Source organism: Sus scrofa, chromosome 6 (genome assembly GCF_054392235.1).
Source record: "Sus scrofa isolate SSC_HxYL_T2T_F1_AM1 chromosome 6, Sscrofa_HxYL_maternal_Yorkshire_Landrace_v2.0, whole genome shotgun sequence".
In the NCBI taxonomy this organism is placed as follows: Eukaryota; Metazoa; Chordata; class Mammalia; order Artiodactyla; family Suidae; genus Sus; species Sus scrofa.
In genome coordinates, this window is record NC_139388.1 from 121,080,489 (window position 1) to 121,108,098 (window position 27,610).

General features: G+C 41.6%; 1 protein-coding gene and 1 pseudogene across 4 annotated transcripts in view; one reads left to right on the top strand and one right to left on the bottom strand.

Annotated features, from left to right (window-relative positions):
• The window catches only part of KLHL14 (kelch like family member 14), a 102,339-nt gene extending 74,953 nt beyond the window's left edge, over window positions 1-27,386 (bottom strand). Inside the window, exons 1-2 of one of the 4 annotated variants that reach the window (XM_003127890.7) lie at window positions 26,881-27,386; window positions 23,915-24,910 (exon numbers count right to left, since the gene is read on the bottom strand). In XM_003127890.7, coding sequence (XP_003127938.3) covers window positions 23,915-24,867 — 953 coding nt within the window. In that variant the 5' untranslated portion in view covers window positions 24,868-24,910; window positions 26,881-27,386. Of the gene's footprint in view, window positions 1-23,914; window positions 25,869-26,288; window positions 26,586-26,628; window positions 26,800-26,880 lie in introns of those variants that run through there. The other 3 variants (XM_084964432.1, XM_084964430.1, XM_084964431.1) reach the window with 3 other exon arrangements.
• On the top strand, window positions 25,869-26,917 carry LOC110261190 (uncharacterized; annotated as a pseudogene).
• Window positions 27,387-27,610: the final 224 nt, after the last annotated feature.

Genomic DNA, 27,610 nt, shown 5'->3' on the forward strand with positions numbered 1-27,610 from the left:
TGCGCTTCATTTCATTATGCCAAACTTGGTTAGTTAAAAAAGGAAAGTAATATTTTTCACTGAGATTCTTGAGTTCATATATATAAATACAAGCTAATAAAGAAGGTCTCTCTACACAGATGTTATCTTACAATTGTATATTCTTAGAAAATTATACCTTTAATTATATTGGCTATCTTTTGAGCCTTGTTATAAGAAAGTATACATTTGGACATTACATAAAACTGCGAACCTTTCTGGATCCAAATGAAGAGACATAATAGAGATTACTCTACATTTCTTATTTCTTAAGAATAAAACAAATTAGAAAAACCAACACATATTTTACTTTGATATAAATGCAATGTCAACTATTCAATTACTCCTAGAAACTAATACACGTGAATAATTCCCATGGAAAAGCTTCCATTCATTTTACAATGTGCAATTATAATAGTGACAATGACAATAATGACAGATAATAATGAATGCATATTGGATATTGAAACCTCTGATTGTCATGCCATTTATTTGATGTGTGTGAAGTTCAGTTTGAAAACACCATGAAAATAGATACCTTGTGAACTAGAAATGTAAAACTAGAAGAATCTGAATTAATTTGCTCAAGGAGGTTTCAATTATTCTCGTCTAAACAATTCCTGTAGAGCCTCACAGGTTTAACGTTAGATTAGGCAAAAATATACCATATTACAATAATTAGTGTTCCTTCATATGGGAACATAGTACATTTTTTAGAAGCTCTTTACATAGGAAAACGATTTAGGCAAAAGTAGTCTATTCTCTTCAAGTCTGTTAATATTTTTAAAATATTCCTTTTTAATCCCATTTTAGCACCACCTAGACCAAAGTAATGTATTTAAAAGACAAGTAATTAGAGAAACTTAAAAGAGCTAAGTATGTAGCGATTAATATTATTTGGATGCCTTTCAATTCTTAGATTCTTGCATAGAAAAATATAAGGTTAAAAAGGCGATGGGATTTGAAGGTCTCCTTTGTTCCACCTCAGTAATTGCCCAACATTTACCATGTGTCACATCTGTGCGTGTGTGTGTGCGCCCGCGTGTGTGTGTGTGTGTGTGCGCGCGCGTGTGTGCTCGCGCGCATAGGTACGTTGGTTCCGGGGATGAATGATTGAAGGATGACCTAAAACCTCCTGGTGTAAACAAATTTTTCATCGTACTGGTGTTCTAAGTACTGCAAAGTCTCATTTATTTATATGCCAGTGATTTGGAACTTTAATAATTGGGAGAGAGGCCAGATCAAGTTTTCCTTCCTCTGATACAGGAAAAAAGTTTTTCTTAATCAGATTGCAAGAAGAGTTTTAGCCTAGCTAAGAATTCACCTGGTTCACTAGAGCTTTAGAGCTGCCTCTGTACATTTAGACTAAGACATTTTACTCATAATAAATAATTCTCATTAATTTTTTAAAGAAAATGTCCTGCAATATTCTTAGGAATCATTAAATTAGGGAGTTAGGAGAGAACTTGGAAGTCAACTAGTTCTGGGATTCTCAGGCCTGGGAAGTCATCAAAATCATCTGAGGGGATTAACAAATTCAGATTCTTAAAACAGATTCTTAAGTCTCAATTCCCAGAGATTATGATTCAATGGGATGAGGCCTTAAAAATCAATAGTTTCACTATCTTCCAGTTGATTTCAACACACAGCCAGACTTGAGGCCACTGATGTGAGGTCAGTTTTCTACATAATGTGGATTTTTTTTTTTTTTTTTTTTTTTTTTTTTTTTTTTTTTGCTGTGTACGGGACATATGGAAATTTCCAGGCCAGGGATCAAACCTGTGCCATAGCAGTGACCAGAACCACAGAAGTGATAATGCTGGATCCCTTAAATTCTGGGCTGCCAGGGAACTCTTCAACAGTTTCCTTAATAAGTAATATTCTTATTAATTTGGAAATTCATAATTCAATGGACCTTAGTTTTTCAAATCCACTTTGCTGCGGAAAATTGTTGGACTGTTGTGTTAGATTTATTTTTTTCTCTTTGTGCTGGGCTGAGAATCTGCATAAGTCTTTCAGAGAAAAAGAGCAAATACCCATCTTTGTGTCATGGAGGCACCTTCAATATTGGAACATAGCTGTCATATGTGTTCTCTTTTCCACATTGAAAATTTTCATTCTTTCTGAAAAAGTTTCAGTTTTCATTACTATCCTGTTCACCTCCTTTGAGTCGAGACTATCATTGCCTCTTTTAAAAATGTGAAGGTCAGAACTGTACACAATATACCAAATGTGATATGTGATGTGATGTTATTTTTTTAGGCTTTCTAGAATCACAATGGTCTTTTAGCTGTCACAAAGCAGCCTTGGTTCCTGTACAGCTTCCAGCAGACTACAAATACAGGTTGAAAAAAAAAGCCAGATTTTCAAGTGGGTTTTTTTTCCCTATCCTATATTTCTTCTAGTTAAATATTTTAAATATCAATGTGTGACTCTTTTTAAATGCTTTTATATCTACTGATTGAGACACTTTGTTTCCATTCATTTAGCATTTGGCAATTATTATCTGAGTTTCAATTATGTTCCAAACACTTAAGGTCATGATGCCAACAAGAGGAATACACTCCCTGTTCCTCATGGTAGTGACTGCCATCCTAGCGGGGACATGTACTGGAAAAGTTACAATTCTCAAAGCAGGACAGCCGGATTGTTAAGGGTATAGGTATCACAACTAGGGTGAGACTCCTGGCTCAGCTCTTCAGAGACAAGTGACCTTGGGCTAGCCTCTCTGCCCTCTTCCACCTCATTTGTAAAATATAGGTAAGAATAGACCTAAGGTTTGCTTAATTTTCAGGACTAAAAAAAATATGTATCTAAAGCATTTATAACTGTGCTAATTAAATGCTATCTATTACTATCCTCCTTCTCTTCCTCCTCGTCCTCATCATCAGTATTAGCTATTCCTTTGTGTAATTTGCCACAGCCACAGCAATGCCAGATCCAAGTGGTATCTGTGACCTACACCACAGTGTGTGGCATCGCTGGATCCTCAACCATGAAGTGAGGCCAGGAATCAAACCTGCATCCTTGTGGATACTAGTTGGGTTCTTAACAGGCTGAGCTACAATGGGAACTCCTGAGAACTTTTATTCTTATGCATAATCATTAAACTTACAAAGCACTCATTTGAAAAGCCATCTCTGGAATTTTGGCATTTTCTTTCTTTTTTTTTATAAAATAATAATAATAATAGTAATAATAATAATAATTATTATTATTTTGCCCATACCTACAGTATGCAGAAAGTCTGGAGCCAGGGACTGACCTGAGCCATAGCAGTGACAAGGCCAGATTCTTAATCCTCTGAGCCATCAAGGAACTCCTTGGCATTTTCTTTTGCTGCTTAGAAGCCTTTTCTGATACCACAGGTGCACAGTTTATAAACAGAATATTTACTCCATAAGCAAGTTTAACAAAAATATGAAACCAATGGGCTTCATACAATGGTATTGGTCTAGATCTCATTTGTAAATTCGACCTGCTCACTCTTGGCTACCATGTCTCTCTGTTAAGGAAGTCACCTAAACTTTATGATATCTAAGTCACCAAATATGATGGTAATCTTGACTCTTCTATTTTCTTGCTTAGTCAATGTGTTACTAAATCCTATGTATTCTGGACCTGTAATGTTTTTTCAGTCTATCTCTTCCTTTCAAGCAACCTGCCAGTACCCAGATTCAGCTGGGTGGCCTTCTCTTGAGCTATTATAGTAGTGGTTCCTCACTTTGGGAGCTTCTTTGTCAAATGAATTTCAACAAAGCCTGACATTAATTAATTACTTCAGTCCTCTTTTTAAAAACTATCAAAGAATTCCCTGTTACTTATCATCTATAAAATGCACTTACCCTCCGCATTAAAACCTTTTTTTTCCCTTTCATCTCTCTCTCTCTGCCTCTCTCTCTCATAATGACTTGCTTGAGATCCTTTTCAGAGATAAAAGAGTTTCTGAGTTAAGATCTGGAAAAAAAAAAATCCTGAAAGAGGAATTTCTGATGGAAACTGCTTAGACCGTGGGGAAAAAGTAAACAGAAGAGCCTGAATCATTGGCCAGAAGGAGACCCTGCAAATCAGCTAGCCTCCCCTAAACTTCCAGCTAGAAGGGTACCCACCATTTCCCAGAGAAGAGCTGCTACCCTTTTTCTAAGTTTTCTCCAGAGAAGTAAAGTCTCCAGAGAACTTGTTCCAGCTGATTTGCTGTCGTATTTAGGTTTCTTTATCATAGCTGTTCTTGGTAATTACACAGCAGCTTTCATCAGAAGAGCCTTTAAATAGATCTGATAATGCCTCTCTGAGGTAGGTAAACGCAGAGTATCATTATCCCCACTTAACAGATGAGAGAATAGAGGAAAAAGGGCTTGGGCATCCTTTCCAATGCCTCAGGATGGGTTTTATTTCCTCCATTTCACCAAGGAAAAGTCCCTGGGGCTTTTTCACACAACCCTTCTGGGATTCTCAGGTGTGGCTAAAAGGGCGTTTGCTTCCCATCTCCTGACACTGTGCCAGCTCTCATTCTCCCACCAGGAGTCTGGCCCCGCGGTGACAGGGGAATGGTCCGTCATATACAGTGTTTCATTTTCCTAAAACACAAGTAACTTTAAGATTTGTTTGAGCTTATCATAAAGACAGCACAGGCTCACTGAGAAAAACTCTAAGTATATTTAAGCACAAAAAGAACTTAGTATTATCCAGTAGGTACTCAGTAAATGCTTGTTGTAGGAAGAAATGATAAATAAAAGAACGAATCGGTGAAAAGAGTCAAAATCATTTGCAATCCCACTATACAGAAACATGTCATTATAGACTCTTTATCATTCCTTTTTTTTCCCCCTCATCTGTCTTAATGTCCAGTCTGTGCACATGGTGATGGGGGTATCAAAAGGCAAAAGAGAAAGAGGAGAAGCCATGTTTCTGAACCAAAATGTGGAGGAGTCAGCAGGTGACCTATTGGAGAACAGACAGTCTTACTGACTGATCTCACATCTAACTTGCATGGCCCCAAACCCTTCTGTTTTTCATCCCTTGTTTTTTATTTGCGCATGCCCAAATAATTGTCTTGCTGTCATCACACCACCACACCCATCGTCTTTATTGGCTATCTCTGTTTTTGTTTCTCCTTTGTTCTTTAGGATCAGTGTTGTCTTCCAGAATGGGGCTATGCATGAGGAAGGGAAGTTCACCAAATTTCAGCTGTTAGCACAATACAGGACCTTCAGGATCTTTATCATACTATTTACTTAAAGTTTTATTTAAAACTGCTCACTTAAAAATGCTTAATCCCAGTCCAGTCTAGTCATTCTCAATGGTGGCTGATCTTTAGAATCACCTGGGAGAGCTTTTATAAAATATTTAGGGTGAGGACTCCTCTCAGAGATTTAATGATCTAGTGTGGGACCTAAGCATTGATGCTTAAAAGGCGATTTTTTAAAAAAGCTTTTTGTGTGATTCTAACATGCAACTGCTACTGAGAATCACTGTATAACAGTTATATTTATGAATCATGGGATTCATGGGTTAATTGTGTTTTATCTATAATACATGTTAAAATATAGTAATACTTAACGTAATGATTAAAATAAATCAAAAAATGGTTTCTCGTGTACCTTCAAAAGTTGTCTTACCAGAGGTAGGTAAACCGTAGCTGAGGACACACTGTAATAAATGGAAGAAACCAGGACTTTAAAATCTGAACCTCTGAAAACCTGGTCATATTCCAACTTGGCCACTTACCTGTTTTCATTTGGTTTGTTTTTGCCACACCCCACCATGCGGAAGTTCCTGGGTCAGGGATCAAACCTGTGCCACAACAGTGACAATGCCAGATTCTTTACCCACTAGGCTACCAGGGAACTCCTGCATATGTTTGATCAGCATCTTTAACGACTGTAGCTTTGCACGTTACCGTTGTAATGGACCATCTTCCCACCCCTTCGCATCTCACCCCAGACCCTGCAGGACAATTCTTCCCTGCCACATTGATCTCCGAATGTCACCATGTCCTCCAGCATGCAGGTAGGGTAGTTTGCTGATGTTTTTGCCAGATTTCTCTGGGCACCAAAGCTGATGATGGCGAGGCCAGACATGACAAAAGGGCTGTAAGGTCTTCATCTGAATCCATGAAATGCAAATCTCCTCAAGGCTTAGTACATGAGTCACAAGAGCCAGAATGGGTCTATCTTTATATTATACCTTGTACTTCACACTCCACTCCTGGTCTTTCACTTTATGAGGGACAACAGCGTCCAGCCAACTTTATACTCCCTGCATTTCCCCCCTCTCTCCCCACCTCCCAGATTAAAGCTTCCTTGAGTAACTAGAAGCAGCTGAATATCTTCTTTGCCTGATTACCTATATAATCCCCACTTCTAATACCTACTTAGAGCCTTTCTTCTGAAGCCCATACATTCCATTTGCAATGGAAAAAGCATCTCATTAATCCTCCCCACATCCCTGTGAAGAAGTTGCATGGCAAGTATGACCTCATAGACTAATCCTCCTGCCTGCAAGTGGGACTTGGGGCCTCCCTGCTCACTAGCACAGATGCCACTCAACATGCTGGCAGGGACACCAATGTTCGTGTAACAGGAGAACACTCTTCTCCTTTGCTCAAGAGAGAAGTGGTTCTGTGCAGCCTGTCACCAAGGAGCTATTCAGGCTCTGTGCAGCCTAGTGACGAAAGGAGACAAAGCATCACTCTTAAGTCAGTGATGGACTCATAAGCAACGCCTGCATTTAAACCCCTAATAAAGGCCAATTATTAGACTATGCTGCCTCTTGAGAACCAATCTCATTATTGAAACTTCTCTCTCTCTTTCCCTCCCATCTGGCTACCTTTTTTGAAAAGAGTGACTTTTTGACCTGGGGAAATTTGGGTACCAGCTGCACAAGAAAAAGTGCAGAAAGACACAAGATCACAGAATCACGTTGAAAATTCAGGCTCAGGATGTAACACACATCGCGCTGAAATGATTGTACTGGACAGTCCGAGATCTAACAGTCAAAATGACTACTTTAACAAAATCACATTCTCCCAAACAGGAGTTCAGCCATCCAGGACGATGCTGAGGGGAACAATGGCCAGATCCCACCTCACAGGGTCTAGAGACCAATTTTACCCATTCCTCTAACTCCAGGGAGAGATTTCTCTCGTGGGGAAAGTAGGAAGCGCTTTCTGAGGAACGGGAGCCAGCCTCCTGCCAAGCCGGCTGTTTCCGGTTGGAGAGTCACTGCAGGAGTGGCCATGCGAGGAGACAGGGAGAAAAGTTAGTTAGTAACTGAATATATTACTGGAGGTTTCTCCTGGAACATGCATGGCAACAAATAGGTATCCATCTTCAAGAACAGGGAGTTGTTGCCACTGAGACCTTGTAAATGGGCCCAGAATGTCTTTTGAGGGGAAGAAGATGGTGATAAAATCATGCTGAGCTTAAGATAAATGAAGAGAGTTATCCTTATTTTGGGGGAGATAAGCAGCAAGGGGCTCAGGCAGGCCCGGGGTGGGTGTGTGGTGGAGACAATGAGGTGTGGCTTGTGGGATCCAGCTTAGGGACACCCTGCTGCTGTGGGTGAAATAGGAATCTCTTCCCCTCCTCCTCTTTCCCTCTCCCTCCCCGTGGGGAGCCAGTTCTTTCTGTTCTTTGCTGCTTCACCAACCCTGGAGGGGCTAAGTGCTAACGTAAACCCTAGCTGGAGGGCTCTGTGGGGTCTCAGAGGCCCCCGACATCCCCCAAACATCCCCCTACCCCCAAGAAAGGGCATCTGTAGAAGCCTCTGAGACCCACCACTCAGCCAATCTCTGACAATCCCCTTTTCAATCATCCGACCTCTGACAGGCAGAAACAAATTATTCTGGGAAAATTAACCATGTTCTCTGAAGCTGAATTATGGACACTCTACAGTGTGGCATGAATTATTCCGAAAATTCTCTAGTGCAGCAGGTTACCCTAATTTTATCATCAGGAAACAAATTCCTTAGAGTCTGATAATCCAGCAACTTTCCCTATGACTCATTTCCCCATTACTCCTGTCAGTCAATGAGATTTCTTTTTAATTTTGCAACACATTTTCCTTAAACTGATCTTCCAGTAAATTGCTATCAATATTTTCTTCCATTGTCTATAGATAGGTAGCAAACTGGAAAACTGAAGCATCTGCTTGGTCTCATGATTTCCACAGTGTGGTCCAAAAACCACTGGTAGCAAAGCCACCTGGGATGTTGCTGAATATGCAGGTTCCTGGGTCCATGTTCTGGACCAATCTATTTAGAATCTCTAGGGTAGAGCTGGGGAGGATCTGTTTCATTAAAAAAATAAATAAAAATCAAAAAAATCAAAAAATCAAAAAATAAATTAAAAAACTTTATGGTTGATTCTTTTCGTCTTTTTTCTTTTTAGGGCCACACCCACAGCATAATGGAGGTTCCCAGGCTAGGGGTCTAATTGGAGCTGTAGGCGCCGGCCTATGCCACAGCCACAGCAACGCGGGATCCGAGCCACATCTGTGACCTACATCATAGCTCATGGCAATGCCAGATCCTTAACCCACTGAGCGAGGCCAGGGATCAAACCCACAATCTCATGGTTCCTAGTCGGATTCGTTATATGCTTGATTCTTAAGAGAACTACTGATCTCAGCAAGATTTTATGGGGCCCAGGAAAGTGGGTCTGCACTTTTTTCTCTCTTCTAGGTTTGTATTAATAGAAGAGCTGTTAATATATTGCTGAGCTGGATAATTGCTCGACTGTCTCTATGATTTGCCTGTTGAGATCTAGTTGAAAAATAATATTTCTAGTTTCTCAAACCTGTTTCATAATTCCTTGTGTCCTCTTCTTGGCCCTTGTTATGTATTGTGCTGCCTCCAAATTCATATGTGGAAGTCCTAACTCTCAATGTGACCTTTTTGGAGATAGGGCTTTTAGGAGGTAGTTAAGGTTAAATGAGGTCATAAGGGTGGGGCCCTCATCCAAAAACCTGGTGTCCTTAGAAGAAGAGGAAGAGATACTGCTCTTCAGCAAGTGGTGCTGGGGAGACTGGACAGGTGCATGAAAATCAGTGAAGCTGGAACACACCTTCACATGATGCACAAAAATAAACTCAAAATGGCTTAAAGGCTTACACATAAGATATGATACCACAAAACTGCTAGAAGAGAACATTCTCTGACATAAACTATACAAACGTTTTCTTGGGACAGTCTCCCAAGGCAATAGATATACAAACAAAAACAAACAAATAGGATCTAAATGAACTCACACACTTCTGCACAGCAAAGGAAACCATAAAAAAAAAAAAGGAAAAGACAAGCTACAGAATGGGAAAAAATAGTTCAAATGATGCACTGATAAGGGCTTAATCTCCAAAATATATAAACAACTCATATAACTCAGCAACAAAAAAGCAAACAACCCAAATGAAAAATGGGGAGAAGACCTAAATAGGCATTTCTCCAAAGAAGACATATGGATGGTCAGTAGGCACATGAAAAAATGCTCAACATCCCTAATTATTAGAGAAATGCAAATCAATACGATATTGAGGTACTACCTCACACCTGTCAGAATGACTATTATTAATAAGTCTACAAACAAAAAATGCTGGAAAGGGTGTGGAGAAAAGGGAACCCTCCTACACTGTTGGTGGGAATGTAAATTGGTACAACCACTATGGAAAACAGTATGGAGGTGCCTCGGAAAACTAAATATAGAACTACCATATGATCCAGGAATCCTCCTCCTGGGCAAATATCTAGACAAAACTTTCCTTGAAAAAGATACATGCACCTGTTATGTTCATTGCAGCACTATTCACAACAGCCAAAACATGGAAACAACCTAAATGTCCATCGACAGTTGAATGGACTAAAAAGATGTGGTACATATACACAAAGGAATACTACCCAGCCATAAAAAAGAATGAAATAATCCCATTTGCAACAACATGGATGTAGGTAGAGATTCTCATACTAAGTGAAATAAAACAGAAAGAGGACAAATACCATATGATATCACTTATATGTGAAATCTAAAATATGGCACGAATGAACCTATCTACAGAACAGAGACAGACTCACAGACATGGACAACAGACTTGTGTTTGCCATGGGGGAGGAGGGAGGGGGGAGGGACTGGGAGTTTATTTTTCTGTACAGCAAAAATTGGCACAACATTGTAAATCAACTATACTTTAATTAAAAAATAGTAAAAAAAAAATATAATATAAAACTCTACAGTGTCGAAAAAGAAGAAGAGGAGGAAGAGACACCAGACCTCCCGCTCTCCCTGACCCCAGCTCTGCATACAGACATGAGGACACATGTCAGGCCCTGTGAGGACAGGAAGCTATCTGAAAGCCAGGAAGAGAGCCCTCATCAGAAGTGGGTAGACTCCTTTCTTCCTCCTCTGCTTGGTGCCTGGCTACTTACATATGCAGTGCATGTTAATGGTTAACAATGTTCCAGAGGAGAAAGGGCAGCCAGGAGGGCTAAGAACAGACACAGCTAATGGGGAGAAGTAATTCTCATGAGCTTTTGTGGAAGATTCTAATTTGTGTTTATGAAACTAGAGACATACATTTCTTTGTGCCTTCAAATATTTAAAGGTTTCTTATGCTGGGAGATTCTACAGTTTTCTTGCCATTAAAAACGGGAAGGAAAAAAAAAGGGGGGGGAAGCATTCTCCAGAAAAATCTTTTCGAGGTGAGGTTATTCTTTCTAGGTCAAAAAGACTATTGTGTTCTGCAGCTTGGGCTCTCAGTTTGACTAGGGTTATGGAAGGCTTGAGGCGGTGTACAGAGGGGGCCCCTTTCCTTGGAATGGATTTTTACTTAGGCTACTTGCTGCTGGTTTCGTTTGCTGCTTCCTAACTCTGGAGTAATCACAAACCTTGAATTTATTTGAGTGCAGAAAATCGTGTTTAAATGTTTCAGTTTTGCATTGTCTGCTTTCCCTCATTCCAATTTTTTTTTTTTTTTTTTTTTTTTTTTTTTTTTTTTTTTTTGGCCTTTCAGGGCCATAACTATGGCCTGTGGAAGTTCCCAGGCTAGGGGTTGAATCAGAGCTGCAGTTGCCAGCCACAGCCACAGCCACATGGGATCCGAGCTGCATCTGCGACCTACACCACAGCTCATGGCAATGCTGGATCCTCAACCCACTGAGCAAAGCTGGGAACGAACTCGTGTCCTCATGGATAACAGTCAGGTTCGTTACTGCTGAGCCACGATGGGAACTCCCCCTCTATCCTAATTTTGAATATAAGAATGTCTGAGTGACAAGTGAAGTTTGTTGTGCTTTCAGGGTTCTGAAGTGACTGCCTTGAATTAGTAGCAAAGGAAGATGAAACTGGACAAGCTATTCTCATGATGGATTTAGCTTTTTCCATGTCAGAAACTGCCTTGGTGTATGTGTACTAAAGCCCTCAGCTGAATCGCACCCATGACTGAAAATCCTGGGCTGTGCTGTTTCCTGCAGATCCCCATAAGGAGCTCTTTTGCATCCCTTTTCATTTTATTTATTTATATACTTATTTTCTTTTTAGGGCTGCACCCGCGGCATATGGAGGTTCCCAGGCTAGGGGTCGAATTGAGCTACAGCAGCCGGCCTACGCTGCAGCCATAGCAATGCCAGTTTTGCATCCTTTTTCAAATGAGAGCATCTGTATTTCAGGGTGGTGTTTTTTGTTTTGTTTTGTTTCATTTTTTACATGTTTCTTCTTCTGTAGTGATTCTTATGAGTTCTCAGTCTTAGCAAAGAATTTTACCCCATTTTCCTAAAATAATTATTGTACAAACATACTTTGAATAAAAATTTCAAATGCACCTGTAAGACAATTTAAAGAAATAACTTGAGTAATAAATATATTTTTTCTTCAAATGAACAATTTGCTACACCAGGTCCAGACCAGCACTTGAAGACTACAATAACTAAATCAACACAGAGCCAAAATAATCACATGGAAAAGAAAACAAACACCATCAAAGTCAACCATAGATATTTTCCTCTGCCACACTAAACACCAAGAATTTTAATAATAGACACAAGTGCCATATAAAAGTATCTGGAGAATTTTCTGCTGTACATCTGCATGCATTTGATTTTTGTTTTCATCAAACAGAACATCCAGTTCCTACCAAAGGTGGCCCCAGCTAGGATCTAGGAACCATAAGGAGTCCTTCTAAAAATGCCTAAAAGACTCTTCAACTCAATAAGAAAAAGAAAATAACCCAACTAAAAAAATGTCCAAAGGATCTGAATTAACTTTTTTACAAAAAAACATACAAGTGTCCAACAAGCACATTGAAAAGATGCTCAATACCATTAGCCATTAGGGAAATGCAAATCACGGTTACATAGCACTTCACACCCATTAGGACAGCTATAGTCAAAAAGACAGGTATTAAGTGTGGGCAAGGGTGTGGAGAAACTGGAACTTTTATACACTGCCGGTGAGAAAGCAAAATGGTACAGCTGCTTTGCAAAACAACCTGACAGTTCCTCTAAAGATTAGACATTTGTTCACTGTTTTATACCATATGACCTAGCAATCTCACTCCTAGATATATACCTAAAAGAAATGAAAACATATGTTCACACGAGAACTTGTATATAAATGCCCATAGCAGAATTATTCATAATAGCAAAAAGTGGAAACAACCCAAATGTCCATCAGCTGATGAATAAAGTGTGGTTTATCCATACAACGGAATGCTATTTAGCCATAAAAAGGAATGAAGTACCATTACATGTTACAACATGGATGAACTTTGAAAACGTGTTACATGGAGGAAACCAATCTAAAAGACCATATATTGCCTGTCTGTTTATATGAAATGTTCAGAATAAGAAAATCTGTGGATTTATGGAGACAAAAAGTAAATTAGTGGTTGCCTAAGGCTGCATGGGGCAGGGTCAGATGGGGGCTGGTTGCTAATAGGTATGGGGTCTTATGGAGGGGATGATAAAATATTCTAAAATTAATTTTGGTGGTAGCTACACAACTGTGAAGATACTAAAAATCATTGGATTGGGCACTTTAAATGGGTGAATTGTGTTATATGTAAATTATATTTCATAAAAGCCGTTCTACCTGAATCCAAAAGGCTTGTCTAACTTTTCTAATTACTGACATGGATAGATCAAGAGGATGGACCAGACTCCAGGACTGGACTAAGCTCTGTAGTTTACTCAAAGGTGGATAAAATGGACACTGTCAGCTAAAATGATCACTCTCAGAGCAGCACTTGGGACTGAGGCTGTGAGAACCCAGAGCTAGGATGAACATACTGTATGGAATTAAGAGTCTTAACAAGTGAATAGAAACTATTTCTATAAAAATAAAAGCTATTAATTACTAAGCACTTATGGTCTGGCACTATGTTAAGTGCAGTACATACATTCTTTCAATGTCCAGAATTGCCCTGAGGATGTGGGTATTATTATGTGCATTTTATAAGTTAGTAATCAGAAAACTGGTTAGTAAATTTCCCAGAGAGAGCTAGCTTGCTTGTAAATGGTCAAGGTGGGTTTTGACCCCTGTCTGACTTTTAGGTCTGAAATACTATGCAAAAGAACTGTTTAAGATATTTGCATTGTAATGTGATCTTTCTCACTGTATTTCCTATTACATCATTTTCTCTCTCTCCATGCATATATCTCCTAGCTTTACTTTGTAAGCTGTACCTATAAATGTCACTGTGGAGTGAACGCTTGTGAAAATCTCAAGACAGGGAGTTTACAGGAATTGCCACTGACAGTAGTACAGTTGTCATAGCAACCAATCTATCAAATTGGTCCCAGCTAGGAGGCACAAATTCTGCCTCTGTAATACACCAATATTGGCTGGGATCCCTCACAGTATCCATGACCCCCGGTTAGTACACAGGAGGTAGAAAGTGCTGAGGTCCTGGCATGCATCTTAAAGTATTAAAGTTTTCCCTTCAAAGTTTCTCTCTCTGACTCACAGATTTTCCATTCCTTCTTCTAAGCCCTTCCATTTGCCCAAGATGTTCCAGTGTGGTTGATTCTGAGGGGTGCTGAAAATCAGGGCCAGACCGTGTCTGCTGCTTTGTTCTAAGCAGGATTTACAAATATGACTGTTTCCTTTTCGGTAAAAAAAAAAATTGACCCTCCCAACCTAGTAATTCCTCACGCAGTGCCGGGCAGTGAATCTTTGACTGTCTCGGCCCCACCCTCAGATACAGAATAAAACTGATAAAAACAAATCTTAGGAGTTCCCGTCGTGGCGCAGTGGTTAACGAATCCGACTAGGAACCATGAGGTTGCGGGTTCGATCCCTGCCCTTGCTCAGTGGGTTAACGATCCGGCGTTGCCGTGAGCTGTGGTGTAGGTTGCAGACGCGGCTCGGATCCCGCATTGCTGTGGCTCTGGCGTAGGCCGGTGGCTACAGCTCCAATTCGACCCCTAGCCTGGGAACCTCCATATGCCGCAGGAGCGGCCCAAGAAATAGCAACAACAACAAAAAGACAAAAGACAAAAGACAAAAAAAAAAAAAAAAAAAAAAAAAAACACATCTTAGAAGCCACCCTACAGAACATTTCAAGCTGGCAGCATACAAGACACACTTTGTGGATGGCTACAGACACAGACATGTGCACACATCCAATGATCCGCATTTTTCAGCCCTACCTCTACACTGTCAAGGACTCTTTCTTCTCTAACCTAGGTCTCTCTTCCTCCTCCTCTCCATTTCACTGGCCTCGCCTGTCTTCAGAGGCACCTGAAGGCAACATAAGGCAGGGAAGTGAAACCGACTGTAATTCTTCAGTTCACTTCTCTGCAGCCTCCAGTGAGCCAGTCTCCATACGGTAGCCCAGCTGAGCTGGGAGGAAGCTTGGGCCCCTGCACAGGTGCAACTCACCAACCCGCTCACAGGAGCTCTGGGAGACCAGAGCCAGACACGGATGCCAGGGGCTCTGCCAGCCACAGAGGATGATGCACGATGTTGAATTTATGAGATTAAAAAGGGACAGTCCTCTGTGAAAGCAAGAAATGGAAGACTCTTACACCTAAAAAGGCCATCATGTTTCCCGTTGAGGAATTAAATCTAAATTGCTGAGAGCAATCAGAAATTCTGATTTACCCACGTCCTGCTGGTGCCCTTGTGTTCACCTTTGGGTCCCTCCAGCATCATTCATAGGTCCCTAACCTGTGACTCTCATTTCTGTGCTATCAGTGAAGTCACAAATATGTTTAGGAGTTTTCTCGATGGGCAAAAACGTATTCAGGGGGAATTTTGCTTAGCATATATTTTAAAATTAAAACAAATCAATTATAAGTAACACTCTCTGTAGTGCTATGTTCTCAGCCGATCCTTGCTAAACCCCAGGAAGTTCAACTATGATTATTTTTATTTATTTATTCATATTGAAGTATAGTTGATTTACAGTGTTGTGTTAGTTTCCAGTGCAGAGCACAGCAATTCAGCAATTGCTGAATATATTCTTCTTCAGCTTCTCTTCCCTTACAGCTTATGACAAAATATTGAGTATAGTTCCCTGTGGTCCTTGCTAGTTATCTGTTTATATACAGTGGTTATGCTCATGTTAATCCCAACCTCCTAATTTATCCCTTCTTCTCCTCCCTTTCCCCTTTGCGAACTCTAATAATAAACCCATTTTAGTGACGTGGGACTCAGCTAAAGTGGAGCTAAGATAAATACATTAAGGTTTACGAATTCAAAGGCGGCAGTGTTTCCACTTTCGTGTGGATCATTTACTCGGTTCAAGTATAAAAACATGCTGATTTTTCCATGTGGAATTCATCCATGTGGTAGATAATCCTTAGCAGGGCCTGCAACTTCCTCTGTGATTTGGACAACCCTTCCTGCACAATCTATAACCATACACACCTCCTTCCAGCTCCCGGAAGGTACCAAACCCTTTACCGCCTAGGGTTTACGCACAGACTCCTCTCTCAGCCTGTGCTTTCCCCAGCTGCAGACCCTGCCTCTGGTCAGACCCATGAATCTGCATATCTCATCTCATCTCTCCAAACTCATCTTAAACCTCATCTTCAGAGAAGGAGTTCTTTGGCCACTCAAAAAAGGTTACCACACTGTGTACTGTCTCCCAGCAAATGGCACTTTTCTAACCTACGGCATGTATTACCAGTGTGATTAACTGATGTAATTATTTCCTTTTTTTTCCTCTTAGACTGTAAACTACGTGAAGTCACGAATGTGTCTGTCTTGCTCGATTTTGTATCTCAGAACATAGCACAGAGTTTGGTTCATATACATGATCAGCACAGGTTCGGGGGTATTTCCACAGCAGAACTTGCTAGTGGTAAATTTCCCACTACGGGCATGGCAAGGTCATAGGCACTGGTTTAGAAAAGCCACCCAAGGTCATGAAGGTCACCCCTGTTTCTCAGGTCTGCTGCCAGCTCTGATTATACCGGAAATTAAGATTTACAAAGAATACAATTATATTTTCATCTCCTCCTGTTGGCATAATAGGCTGGCCCCTTTAAACTCCGATGCTTCTGAAAGTACTGCATTATCTAGCGCAAGATCAAAGAGTTATTTATAAAACATCTTAACTCAGATTACAGATATATAATTATTGAACTGAGTCAAATTATAGGAGTGGAGGTTCCATGATGGATGATTTTTTTCTTGTTAAAAATATTTTTCTTTTGAAGAATGAAGTTTTTTTCCTTTTAGTCGAACATTGTCTATAACTGCAAATTACATGCTCACTAAGTAGTGATTTAAATGCTTCTTAATTTGTGCTTATTAGTCCAACAAATATCGAACATCTACTTTCCAAACTCTAGAATTATCTTGCCCATCCTCCTCTGCTACTAGTTCTCTTTTTCTTTCTTGCTCATATGGATCATTTTAAAATAGTTTCTTTGATTTCCCATATTTCCTTGCATTTTTCTTATTGAATTTTTCTTCTTTTTTTACTTTTACTTTCCTGTGATTTATCTTTCTCTTTTCTTATCACAAGTATTTGCTATTTTCATTTCCCGACTGCTGTAGGCTTTCTAGGACCTTCCTCCTTTACTTCTAATGTTACAAATAGCCTTAACCTGATTGTCTTTAGTATTATTTGTGAATAAACAAGCCTTTTCTGTGTTTACCGTAAAATAGACATATTCACTATATGTTACAAATGAGAGTCCTTCCCCTTGTTAACTCACTCTCCTGACCACATCATAATAGTATTTATTTGTTTGGGGTTTTGTTTTTTTAAGAGAAATCATCATTAGTAACTCATCATCATGAATTATTTTGAATGTTGATGGAAAAGACATAGCAATGAATATATTTTCTGAAATTCTAAATGAATGACAGACGGCATAAACACTACAGCATAGCAATTGTTAAAAATGATTTTCTGGAAACAAATTATAAACAGAATAAATTTCCAATGAGCATAGTCCTATTTATGTTATTAAAACATACGGGCACTTTTGTAATTCTGGTTTCTACCTGTTCTATTTATCACCTATCAGCATCACCAACATGAATAGCTTTCTATTGTCTTTACGGAGGCAAAGCTGACAGCATTTTATGATTCCAATGCACAGATACCTAGGGGAAAAATTCTGGGTTCAAATTCAAGCTCCAGGGCTTTGTTTTAATTTGTTTTATTTTCACAATTATTTTTCATGGTTAAACTGAAAGTTCTTATTGAATTAATTTATTTAAAATACATTGGCTCTTTTTCTCACATTATCCTCCATCATGTTCCATCACAAGTGACTAGATGTAGTTCTCTGTGCTACACAGCAGGATCTCATTGCTTATTCACTCCAAATGCAACAGTTTGTATCTACTAACTCCAAACTCCCACAAAACATTGTAAATCAACCACAATAGAAAAAATTAAAATCTTAAAATAAAATAAAATACATTTTATTTTAGAACAGGCTTATCCTGTTTCTAGCAAGTCATATCATGCCAGTAATTCTCAGCAAACTCATTATTTAGCCCCTTACTCTCAGTGCTAATAATTGAGTAAGAGAGACTTTGGGCTTTCTACTGCATTCCTCTCACTGGAATTCCTCATTCTACTCTCCCTCATTGGCTGGGCAGTTTGAAGAAGTGTTAGAGGGTTGTAACTTTTTTTTTTTTTTTTTTTGTCTTTTCTATGGTCACACCCATGGCATATGGAGATTCCCAGGTTAGGAGTCTAATCAGAGCTGTAGCCACCGGCCTACACCAGAGCCACAGCAAAGTGGGATCCCAGCCGAGTCTGTAACCTATACCACAGCTCACGGCAATGCTGGATCCTTAACCCACTGAGCAAGGCCAGGGATCAAACCCACAACTTCATGGTTCCTAGTCGGATTCGTTAACCACTGAGCCACGACGGGAACTCCTAGAGGGTTATAACTTTTAATCACTACTATGCTGTGGTAAAACAAAGCTATAGGTGGTATAAATTAGAGTTGCTCTTCATAGAAGCCATATTTACAATATGCACTCATAATAAGAGACTGTTCTTCAGATGGTGACAGCTGACTTCCCACTCAATACCATTCAGATGACTGGAAAAATTACGTATTTTCTCTGAGCCTCAATTTTCTAATATTTAAAAAGACTGAAAGGACTAGAAAGAATGCAAATTAATATGTCAAGCTCATTCATGGTCAGTACTTAACTAGTGATAGCTACTATTATTATTGGCAAACAGCAGTTTTGTGTGTGTGTGTGTGTGTAATCATCTTTAAAATTTCCTCCATTTTTATCTTACATTGGCGTTGTCAAGTCACATGGAACTGAAACATATCCTAAGTGTCCACCACAGTTATATTTGAGACCAATACCAATACATATTGAACTCCTATTTGGGAATCAAGGATGGGCACTTGATTTAGTTGGGGAGAAAGACACAGCCAAACCTCGAGCAGCAAGCATGCTCCTTCAGAAGTTACCTACTTTGGAGAAGGCAAGGGAGTTCTACAGACATTTTCAGGCCAGGTAATTCCCCCAGCGGTCAAGCGTCCTAACAACATATGCCCTTCCATCATAGCAACTGGAGATAAGGGTTGGCATTTAGAAAAATAATTGTTCATATGATTATTTATATGCCTAGTTTATTCAATATGTGCACATCAACCTCAGAAAACAGTATGTTAAATGTATCTGGCTCCTCTAATTTCTTATTGGAAATCATTAAAATACCATACCAATGATTAAAGCCTATTCTGAATAAAGTCCAATCTATGTTAGTTGGTCTATATCCAGCATATTTGAAAAAATAAGCAGTGCATTCACTGTTTTAATTGCTTATTCTATTTACCTTCCTGGGATCACTATTTAAATTCTTAAGTCTGATTATGGAGAGTTGAAATTTTAAATTGGCATGGTAGAAGTATTATTTTATACCACCCCACCCCGCCCTGGAATGGTTCAATCACTATATTAGATGATAGAATAGAGAGGCTCATAGTAAGAAGCAGAACACCATGGATGAGACACAGATTCAAGAGCCATACTTCTTGGGCTCAGACTTTGGCTCTGCCACTTACCAACTATGCAATCATGGACAAAATGCTTAACTTCTCCGTGCATCAGTTTTTCCATCTATAACATGAAGCAAATGATAGTCTTCCCTGAGGGCTGTGATGAACATTAAATAAATTAACGTTTGTAAAATGCTTAGAACATCACTTCATAGGAAGTACCTGTTGTAAATAAAGTAACACATTTTTCACTGTATTTTTAAGTTAAGAAAGTTCAGTTACTTAGAAATTAGTTAAGGGAATGAGTAAGTTCATAAATATGGGGGGAAATATAAGCATGAGTTAAAAATCTGAACATGTCTGCGATTGTCAGTAAGTCCTATAAGCCAATGCCATGCACTAACATCTACTCTAATTGTGTTTTGATAGTGGGATATAACTATTTGGCTCCCATACCTGTGATATAATTTTGTAATCAATGATCCTGCTTCAGATAATAAACAAATTGTATTCTGAATGGTTGAGTGACTTCTGATATAAAATCTTACTACCTAACAACTTCTTATCTGAGGGTATCAAATTGATACAAAGGGAAGTAACAATTTAGAGGATGCAATGGCTGCAAGATTAGTTTGCTTTGCTAAGGTTGTTATTCAGGTCTTAGGAAGGGAACCAATAGAAAACACTGTCCTACATTTAAAGCAACAATTTCTAAATACCCAAACCAGAATCAAAACTGTGCCTCAAGGAAATCTAATAGTTTGCAAGTAATCTTAGCAATAGATAATTAGTATTACAGATGTTTAAATAGATTTTTATGTTAATTTGTGTGAAATCTTTAAATAGACAGTTTTGTAGAGAGCGAAATCTTTATAAGATAGCCTTCTATATTCTAAAAAATATAATCTCTTGAAAACTACACTTCAAAACAAGACTGTATATGGGACTGTAATAGCTGGTGATTAAATGTTTAAAAAATATAAATATTTTTACAAATGCTTTTTTGTTACAGGTGTTTTCCTGGAGGAGGTTCAATGGCCTTTTGTAATGTGTGATTATAACGTAGATTTAGGAACATATTTATAAAATATAATAGTGAGGCTTTCTTATTTTTCTTATTTTCCTTCAACTTTCACTAAATGTTTATTTAACTGTTACATTGTGAGAGGTGCAATGAAAATGTAGAAGTGAGGTTAATTAATCCAGTCCAATTTGATTATTTTGGGTACTCAGTTATGCATGAAAATTTACAAAATATAAATAAAAACTTTTCAGGTTACGTAAACTAAACTTAGACTATAAGTTCTCTGATATTTACTTTTTAATGCACTAATATTGCATGTCATGTTGCGTTACTAAATTTTTGTACTTTACAGGTCTTTAATAATGACTTTCCCAGAAACTTTTTCAAAAACTTATTTCTTAAATATTCTATTTCTTGCAATAAAACAAAATGAAAATAACTAAAAAATAAGACTTCAAAATATTTTAACTTTTGTCCATCCAAGTCTCGTGATCTTACATTAACTATATATCTGAATATAAGGTAATGTCTCTTGTTTTTTGGCATTCTTAATGCTTAGTTTGCTAAAATAAAATATGAATCTGAGCACAAATGGCATAATCAGAAAAACTAAACAACTAAGGCAAAAATTAAATTAATTTGGGTATTTATGAAGTCTTTATGCTTGGCTTGCTTTATTTTTCTAGACTGAATACAAATTCAAAATTACATAATAATTAAAAAACATGTTTTAAATATTATTATATTAATAGTCCAACATCCCATAGATAACATGTATTCTTAAGTTAGTAAATACCCCTCAAAGTTATTCTATTTGCTTGTATTTTGAACTTATTCCAACAGACTGGCCAGTTTTCACTTCCCAACTCCTTCTCCGAACTTGAGGAACTCTTTCATAGTTAGACCTTAGAAACTACAGGTAGATAAAAAGCAATGAATATAATGCCCTTTCATTCAACTGTCTTCAATAAAAGTGACACAATTTCAAAAACAATTGTTTGACACATTTATCGCTCTGCCAAACTACATGTAAGGCTGAGAGAACATTTTTATATTATGCTGATGCTGTAATAAGTGGGCCAATCTGATACAATTGGTTTCAACTTACAGTATTTTTGTCTACATTAAAGTTAAGATCTTGATGGTTATTCTTGCACTCTTTCTGTGAATTAAAATTAGAATAATGTAATTAGTTCCTAAAATTAAAGTGATACAGTTACTAACAACGGAACTAAGTCTAAATTCTATTACTTGGAGATCAACAGTGGGTTCACATGAACTATCTTCTGCTTTTAAAGGAAAATACAGTTTTCTTCCTCCCACAGAAGTATCAGATTCTTGCAGCATCCATGACACTTGTAAGCATTCAGTGGTCAGACACCACTACATATCCTTCAAATGACATGGCCCAGTGAAGCTGGTCGGTGTCGTCACGGAGCCAGGCAGCCTGGTATCTCAGCCATCCACCAGGACAGAGCCAGCAGGCCCCAGCTGGTATGCTGAACCCACACTAAGGTGGGAAATGGATTTTGCATTTTGAAAGTCAACTCTTCTAACAGGGAAATCCAGGACATATTTATCAACTAAAAGTGCCTGAAAGGTTTCAGGCTTATTTATTGGATCAAATTTATATTACTCATTTCCCCCAAATGAGTCTTAGAACAAGTTAAATCTTAATTTTATTATCTTCCTGGGTTTCTGAATTTATACTAGATTATACATTTTAAAAAAATATGAATACTGATATGTTCAGGACTGGAACTGAATATGTATGATATATGCTGAATTAAGTATACTTGTAAGTCATTTAAAAGTTATAAAAGTTAAAATGACAGACTATTGCCCACCAGTGTCCATTGGTGTGGTGACATCTGCCCATCACACCAAGCTTACCATTTTGATCTTTAGGCAAAGGGGACACTCTTACAAAATAAAAATACTTTCCACTTTCTTGTTGTCACTGGGCTCTTGCATTCACTATTCAAGCATGAGTTTGGTTTCTTGCTTGTGCTATTGTTTTACTGTCATCTTCTGACACTACAGTTCATTAATTCATTTCTCACAAACAGTTGAAAAATCAACTTACAAGATTTCTAAGTTCAAGATTTCCCATGCCTCCCGTGGGCCTCACACCAGTGCTTTCTAAACAACTGTAGAGACTGTCTTCCAATTTCTTAAAACTTTAGTTACCTTGGTCTGGTAGAAACATCATGATGGAAAAAATAAACACAACTTCCATAAGGCTACAGAAAGTGGACCCCATCTTTCGACATATCCTTCTGAATGGTAAAAGGCCATGATGGATTCTTAAACCATATACTTTCTAACATAGCTTTTAGGTGAATTAGACTGGGGATTACCTGGCATATGGAATCATGATGTTTTATCAGGAGAAACTGAGACAATACTGCTTTTCCTTTCTAAAAAGAGAAAGCAACCTTCTGTTGGGGCTCATTATAAAGGGTTTTAAAATTACAAAAACAAAACAAAACAAAACAAAGAGTTTTAAAATTGGAGTCAATAAAACATTGTCAATTCCTAGTCTTTTTAAAAAAATCTCAGCAGCATTTTTAAAAGGCATTGTTCCTTTCTCTCCTTTGACGTGAAATCCTGCCTTCACTACACTCCAAATATCAAGAACAGCCACAATAATAACTCTCCAACTTCTTAGGACTTCAGAGTAGGCACACAGACCTAATTGTAGCTAGATGACACCCCTTCTCTCAATTTTCAGCTGTGCTCCCCTTTGAGATGGGAGTTCCTAGGAAGGATTCATTCTGACACCCTGAAACCTCTTGCTTCACTCTCCTTTGAAAGCAAAAAGGAAAGGTTTTGCTTTGCACAAGATAGAAAAGTTTGCCTGGGTGTGTGATACCAGAATTTCCACTAGTGACCCTAATAAACAAAGCCTCCCAACAGCTCTAAGCTCCCCAAAGGGAGAAAACCACCCAGTCACTGAAAAACACAAAACAACTTGAGTGTCAGAATGAATGAAAGCTTTCCTCCTCCAGTACTTCTGCTCTCCCAAGGCAAAAAAGAGGTGGAGTGGAGTGGGGACTTGTCATCACAGAATCCTTTTCCTTAAGCAAGCTCATTTTGAGAAGAGAGAGGACTGGATAGAAAGGGTTCCAAAGCCAGGGCACTTCTAACGGTCTGGCCTTTGACCCCACCTGCCTGTCCATTTCAGTCCACAGGTCCCACATTCCTCGCTCCGGGGATGTTGAGAACGTGGGCTTTCTAGCTCTCAGGGATGCAGCGAGGCCAGTTTCCTGTTGACCTTTCAGGGACTCTGAAATCAACTTTCCCCACACAGTCTGAATTGTTTGTTTTCATGGGTTTTCAGCCTGCAGGAGCCTCCCTCCCAGCCGCCCCCTCCCCCTCATTCCTGCCCCCCTCCCCTCCCTCCGGCCTCTCAGGCTCCCCACCCCCCTTTTGTTGTCTCCTACCTGCTGGCCAGGCTCTGCCTGCAGTGCTGCCTGAAGGGCATCAGGTGGTAGTTCATGGCGTCCAGCAGCAGCTTCTGGCAGACCGGGTCGGTGCGCATGAAATCCACTGACTGGACCCGCTCCACCAGTTCGGGGGCCGGGATGAGAGCGAAGCGAAGGCGCTTCATGAGGTCGGGCGCGTACTGCATGCGGGTCTCGCGGTCGTGCTCCAGCCACAGCACGGACATCTGGAAGAGCGCCAGCTCCGACTCCACCGGGGGCGGCAGCGAGTCCAGCAGGGCGCGCATCTCCTCGAAGTTGAGCAGCAGCACATCCTCCACCAGGTACTTGTTGGCCAGCTTCTTGGTCTCCTCCAGGCCGTGCAGCGCAGCTATCTTGCACACCTGCTTGTAGTTCTGCACCGAGATCTGGTCGTTGAGGAACTGCACGCAGAGCTTGGTGACCTGGGGGATGTGCAAGATCTTGCTGACCGACAGCACCTCCTCCACCGTGTCCAGGGAGAGGGTCACGTTGGCCGTGTAGAGGTACTCGAGCACCAGGCGCAGCCCGATGGACGAGCAGCCCTGCAGCACTAGGTTATTGATGGCCCGAGGACTGGTCAGCAGCTTGTCGTCGGGGGAGGAGGAAGGAGTCCCGGGCTCCTCCTGCGGCGGTGGCTGCTGCTGCTGTGGCGGCTGCTGCGGCGGCTGCTGCTGCTGCTGCGGGTCCTTGGGGGCCCCCAGGCCGTCCTGGCCGCCGACCCCTCCCCCGAGAGGGGGGTGACTGGAGAAGAGAGATCGGAAGTACTGCGAGCAGGAGGCCAGCACGGCCTTGTGGCAGTGGAACTGCTGGCCCTGGGCAGTCAGGGTCACGTCGCAAAACAGCTGCTTCCTCCACAGCAGGTTGAGGCCGTGCAGCAGGTTGTCGCTGTGGCTGGGGTCGAAGGTGGAGGTCCTGTCCCCGGATCTGGACATGGCGAGCTGACTCCGGGCACCTGGCTTTAAACCCTCCTCCGACCTGGCAGACAGGGGTGGGGGATGGGAGGGAGGGGGAAAGGGTAGTGGAGGGGGTGGGGTGTGGTCGGGGTGGGGAAGGGTGTGGAGGGGAGGGAGGGCGAAGAACCACAATCAGTGTTCAGCTTGGCCTCCAGACCCCGACCCTGAGAGGCAGGTCTGAAGGCGTTGGATCCTTGAGCGCCACCAGAAGGGCCCCGAGTGGGGTCCGGGCGCCCGTTCTGCTCCCTGCTACTCCTATCCTCACCGCCCACACACTTCGTCCCTCACTTTCCTAAAACCACCCGGGCTCGGCTCTTGGCAGCGACAGCGGTAGCAGCAGCGACGGCAAAGGGGCGGCTGAGGCCGAGACACCTCGTGTGCTTGTGTCCATGCCGGGCCGGAGGCAGGGAGAGGCGGGGAGTGGGGTGCCGGGGTGCCCCAAGAGCACAGAGGCGACCGTCGGCGGAGCTTCCAGGTCAACTCGCGCCTGCAGCTTTGCTTTTCGCAGTTGGTCCAGTTTTGGAGGGGTGGGGGTGGGAAAGGGGGCCCGACAAGCGCGCGGGCGGGCGATTCTCAGCCCTCCAAATGCTAGGGACCCTTCGATTATCCGTGCTGCCCCGAGAAACTCCTAGGCTAATAGTCTGAGGGAGCAGATAAAGCCCTTTCTTCTCCCGGGAAAGTGCAGCGGAGCGCGGTGAGGACCAGCTCAGTGGACTCGGCAGAGGCGGGAGCTGTCCTTATCAATTCTAGCTCATTTCCCTCACCCCGGCCCTGCCTGCTTCCCTGCTTCGCAAACTGTTGGCTTCCCCGTCACCACTCAGTTTTACTAATTTTCCAGAGACGCCTTTAAACCTGCCAGGAGAATCCCTCCAGCTCCCTCACCCCGACCTCTTCTCCCCCCTACCCCCCTCCCCCGCATTTCAAGGAGCAGAAGTTCACGCGTGTATCTCTCCTTCCCTTGTGGGGCGGCACCGGGGAATATGAGGAGGGAGGAAGTGGGGCCACTTAAGGGTATTTAGAGGGAGAGCCGGGAGGCCCAGAGGGATTCATGTGGACGGTACTCCCTCCCCGGCACCAGGCTCAGTGGCTTTAACTCCAGTAACTACCAGAAGTTCAAGTTAACTGGCAGGTGTTGAGGGGGGGGGGCTGTCCAAGGGGGAGGGGAGCGCAGTTCGGTGCGGGGTCTCTGCACCCCACACAGCCTCGCCACCGGAAACCGCAGCTTCCTTCAGAGCCCCTCCGTACAGCCCCCAGCGGCCCCCCACTCGGGCACCCCCACTCCCCTGGCCCTGGAACTACTTCTGTAAAAACTCTGAGCCGCCCGTGTCTAGGCAGAGGAGGGCAGGATGGGGGGAGGCGAGGCAAAATCGATACGCCAGGTCCTTAACCTGTAATTGCACCTTCTAGGGCTGAGCAGAAAGGGACCCTCTGCCCACATCCCGCCCGCGCGCCCGCCGGCCGGGGAGAGCTGCCGCCGCCGCCGCCCAGCTCAGAGGGATCCCGCCGGACCTGCCCCTTCCACTGCGGCTCACTCTGCCCTCCCTGGCGCCAGTCCTGGATCGCCGGCTTCCTATTTACACCGGACTGGGCTCCACTCGACTCACTTTATCATCCCATTCCAGGTGGACCCCAACCTCCCCTTGAGCTCCCTCCCCCGGCTGCACCCCACCCTCCGCCCCCAAAGCTCTGGCTTTCGTGAAACATCTCCCAGAGTCTCCCTTTAAGTGGACCCGGTCATACCTCTAGCTCTCCCCGCTTCGTTGTCTCCCCCCACCCCCATCTTTTCCTGTCCCCCTTCTGGTTCTCCTCCTTTGCCTTTCCCCCTCATCTGCTTATTTCTTGCAATAGGAGTTTTATTCTTTATGAGCGTTTGCCACACAACCACCCCGGCTACCCTTCTGAAAGACTCCCTCCCCGTCCCTCCCCCCCGCGCCAACAATCCAAAAGACAGAACAAAATACACACAAGGCAGACACAAGGCCAGAAACTTACCTGCTTTCAACCAGCTGCAAAGTCAAGGCTCACTTAAGCTCCCCCCCAAAAATCAATTGTCCTTCCTTTTTAAAGGTTTGCTCTCTCCTTGGGAGGGGGGGAAAACACCTTCTGGTTCCCAACTCCAGGCAGTCACTCTTTACAATTTATTTTGTCGTACATCATTTGATCACCATGAATTAGCAACAGCAAGAAAATGTAGGAGAGGGAGAAAAGAGAAAGAGAGAGGGAGAGAGAGGGAGAGAGAGAGAGGGAGCAGAGCTTTCTGCAAGAGAAGAAGAAGAAAAAATGTACGTGTGACAAATTATGCTACCAAGAAACAACACATCATTATCCTTGGGCCTGGGGCTCAGTGAGTCGTAACGAGAGTAATAGGAAATCCACGGTTGGGGAGAGAAACGGTCGTGCTTGGCCAGTAGAGAGAGACCATACAGGGGGATGGATGCTGGAGAGACTCGCAAAATTATGGCTCAAGGCTATTGTAAAAATTGTCGAGCGTAAATGACTGCGATTTCAAACATCTTTGGAAGAAAGAAGGGGAAAAAGCGAGCCCCCCCTCCCTCCCTCTCCCTCTCTCTCCCTCTCTCTTCTCTCTCTCTATAAAGAACCGTCAAGTTTTAGTGCGCATTGCTAATTAGTCAATTTCTCTCTGCCTTCACAGGCTGGCGACTTCGCTGCTGAGCTGAAACTGCTAATTTCTGTGACCAGCTTTTTTCTTAGCTGTGATCTG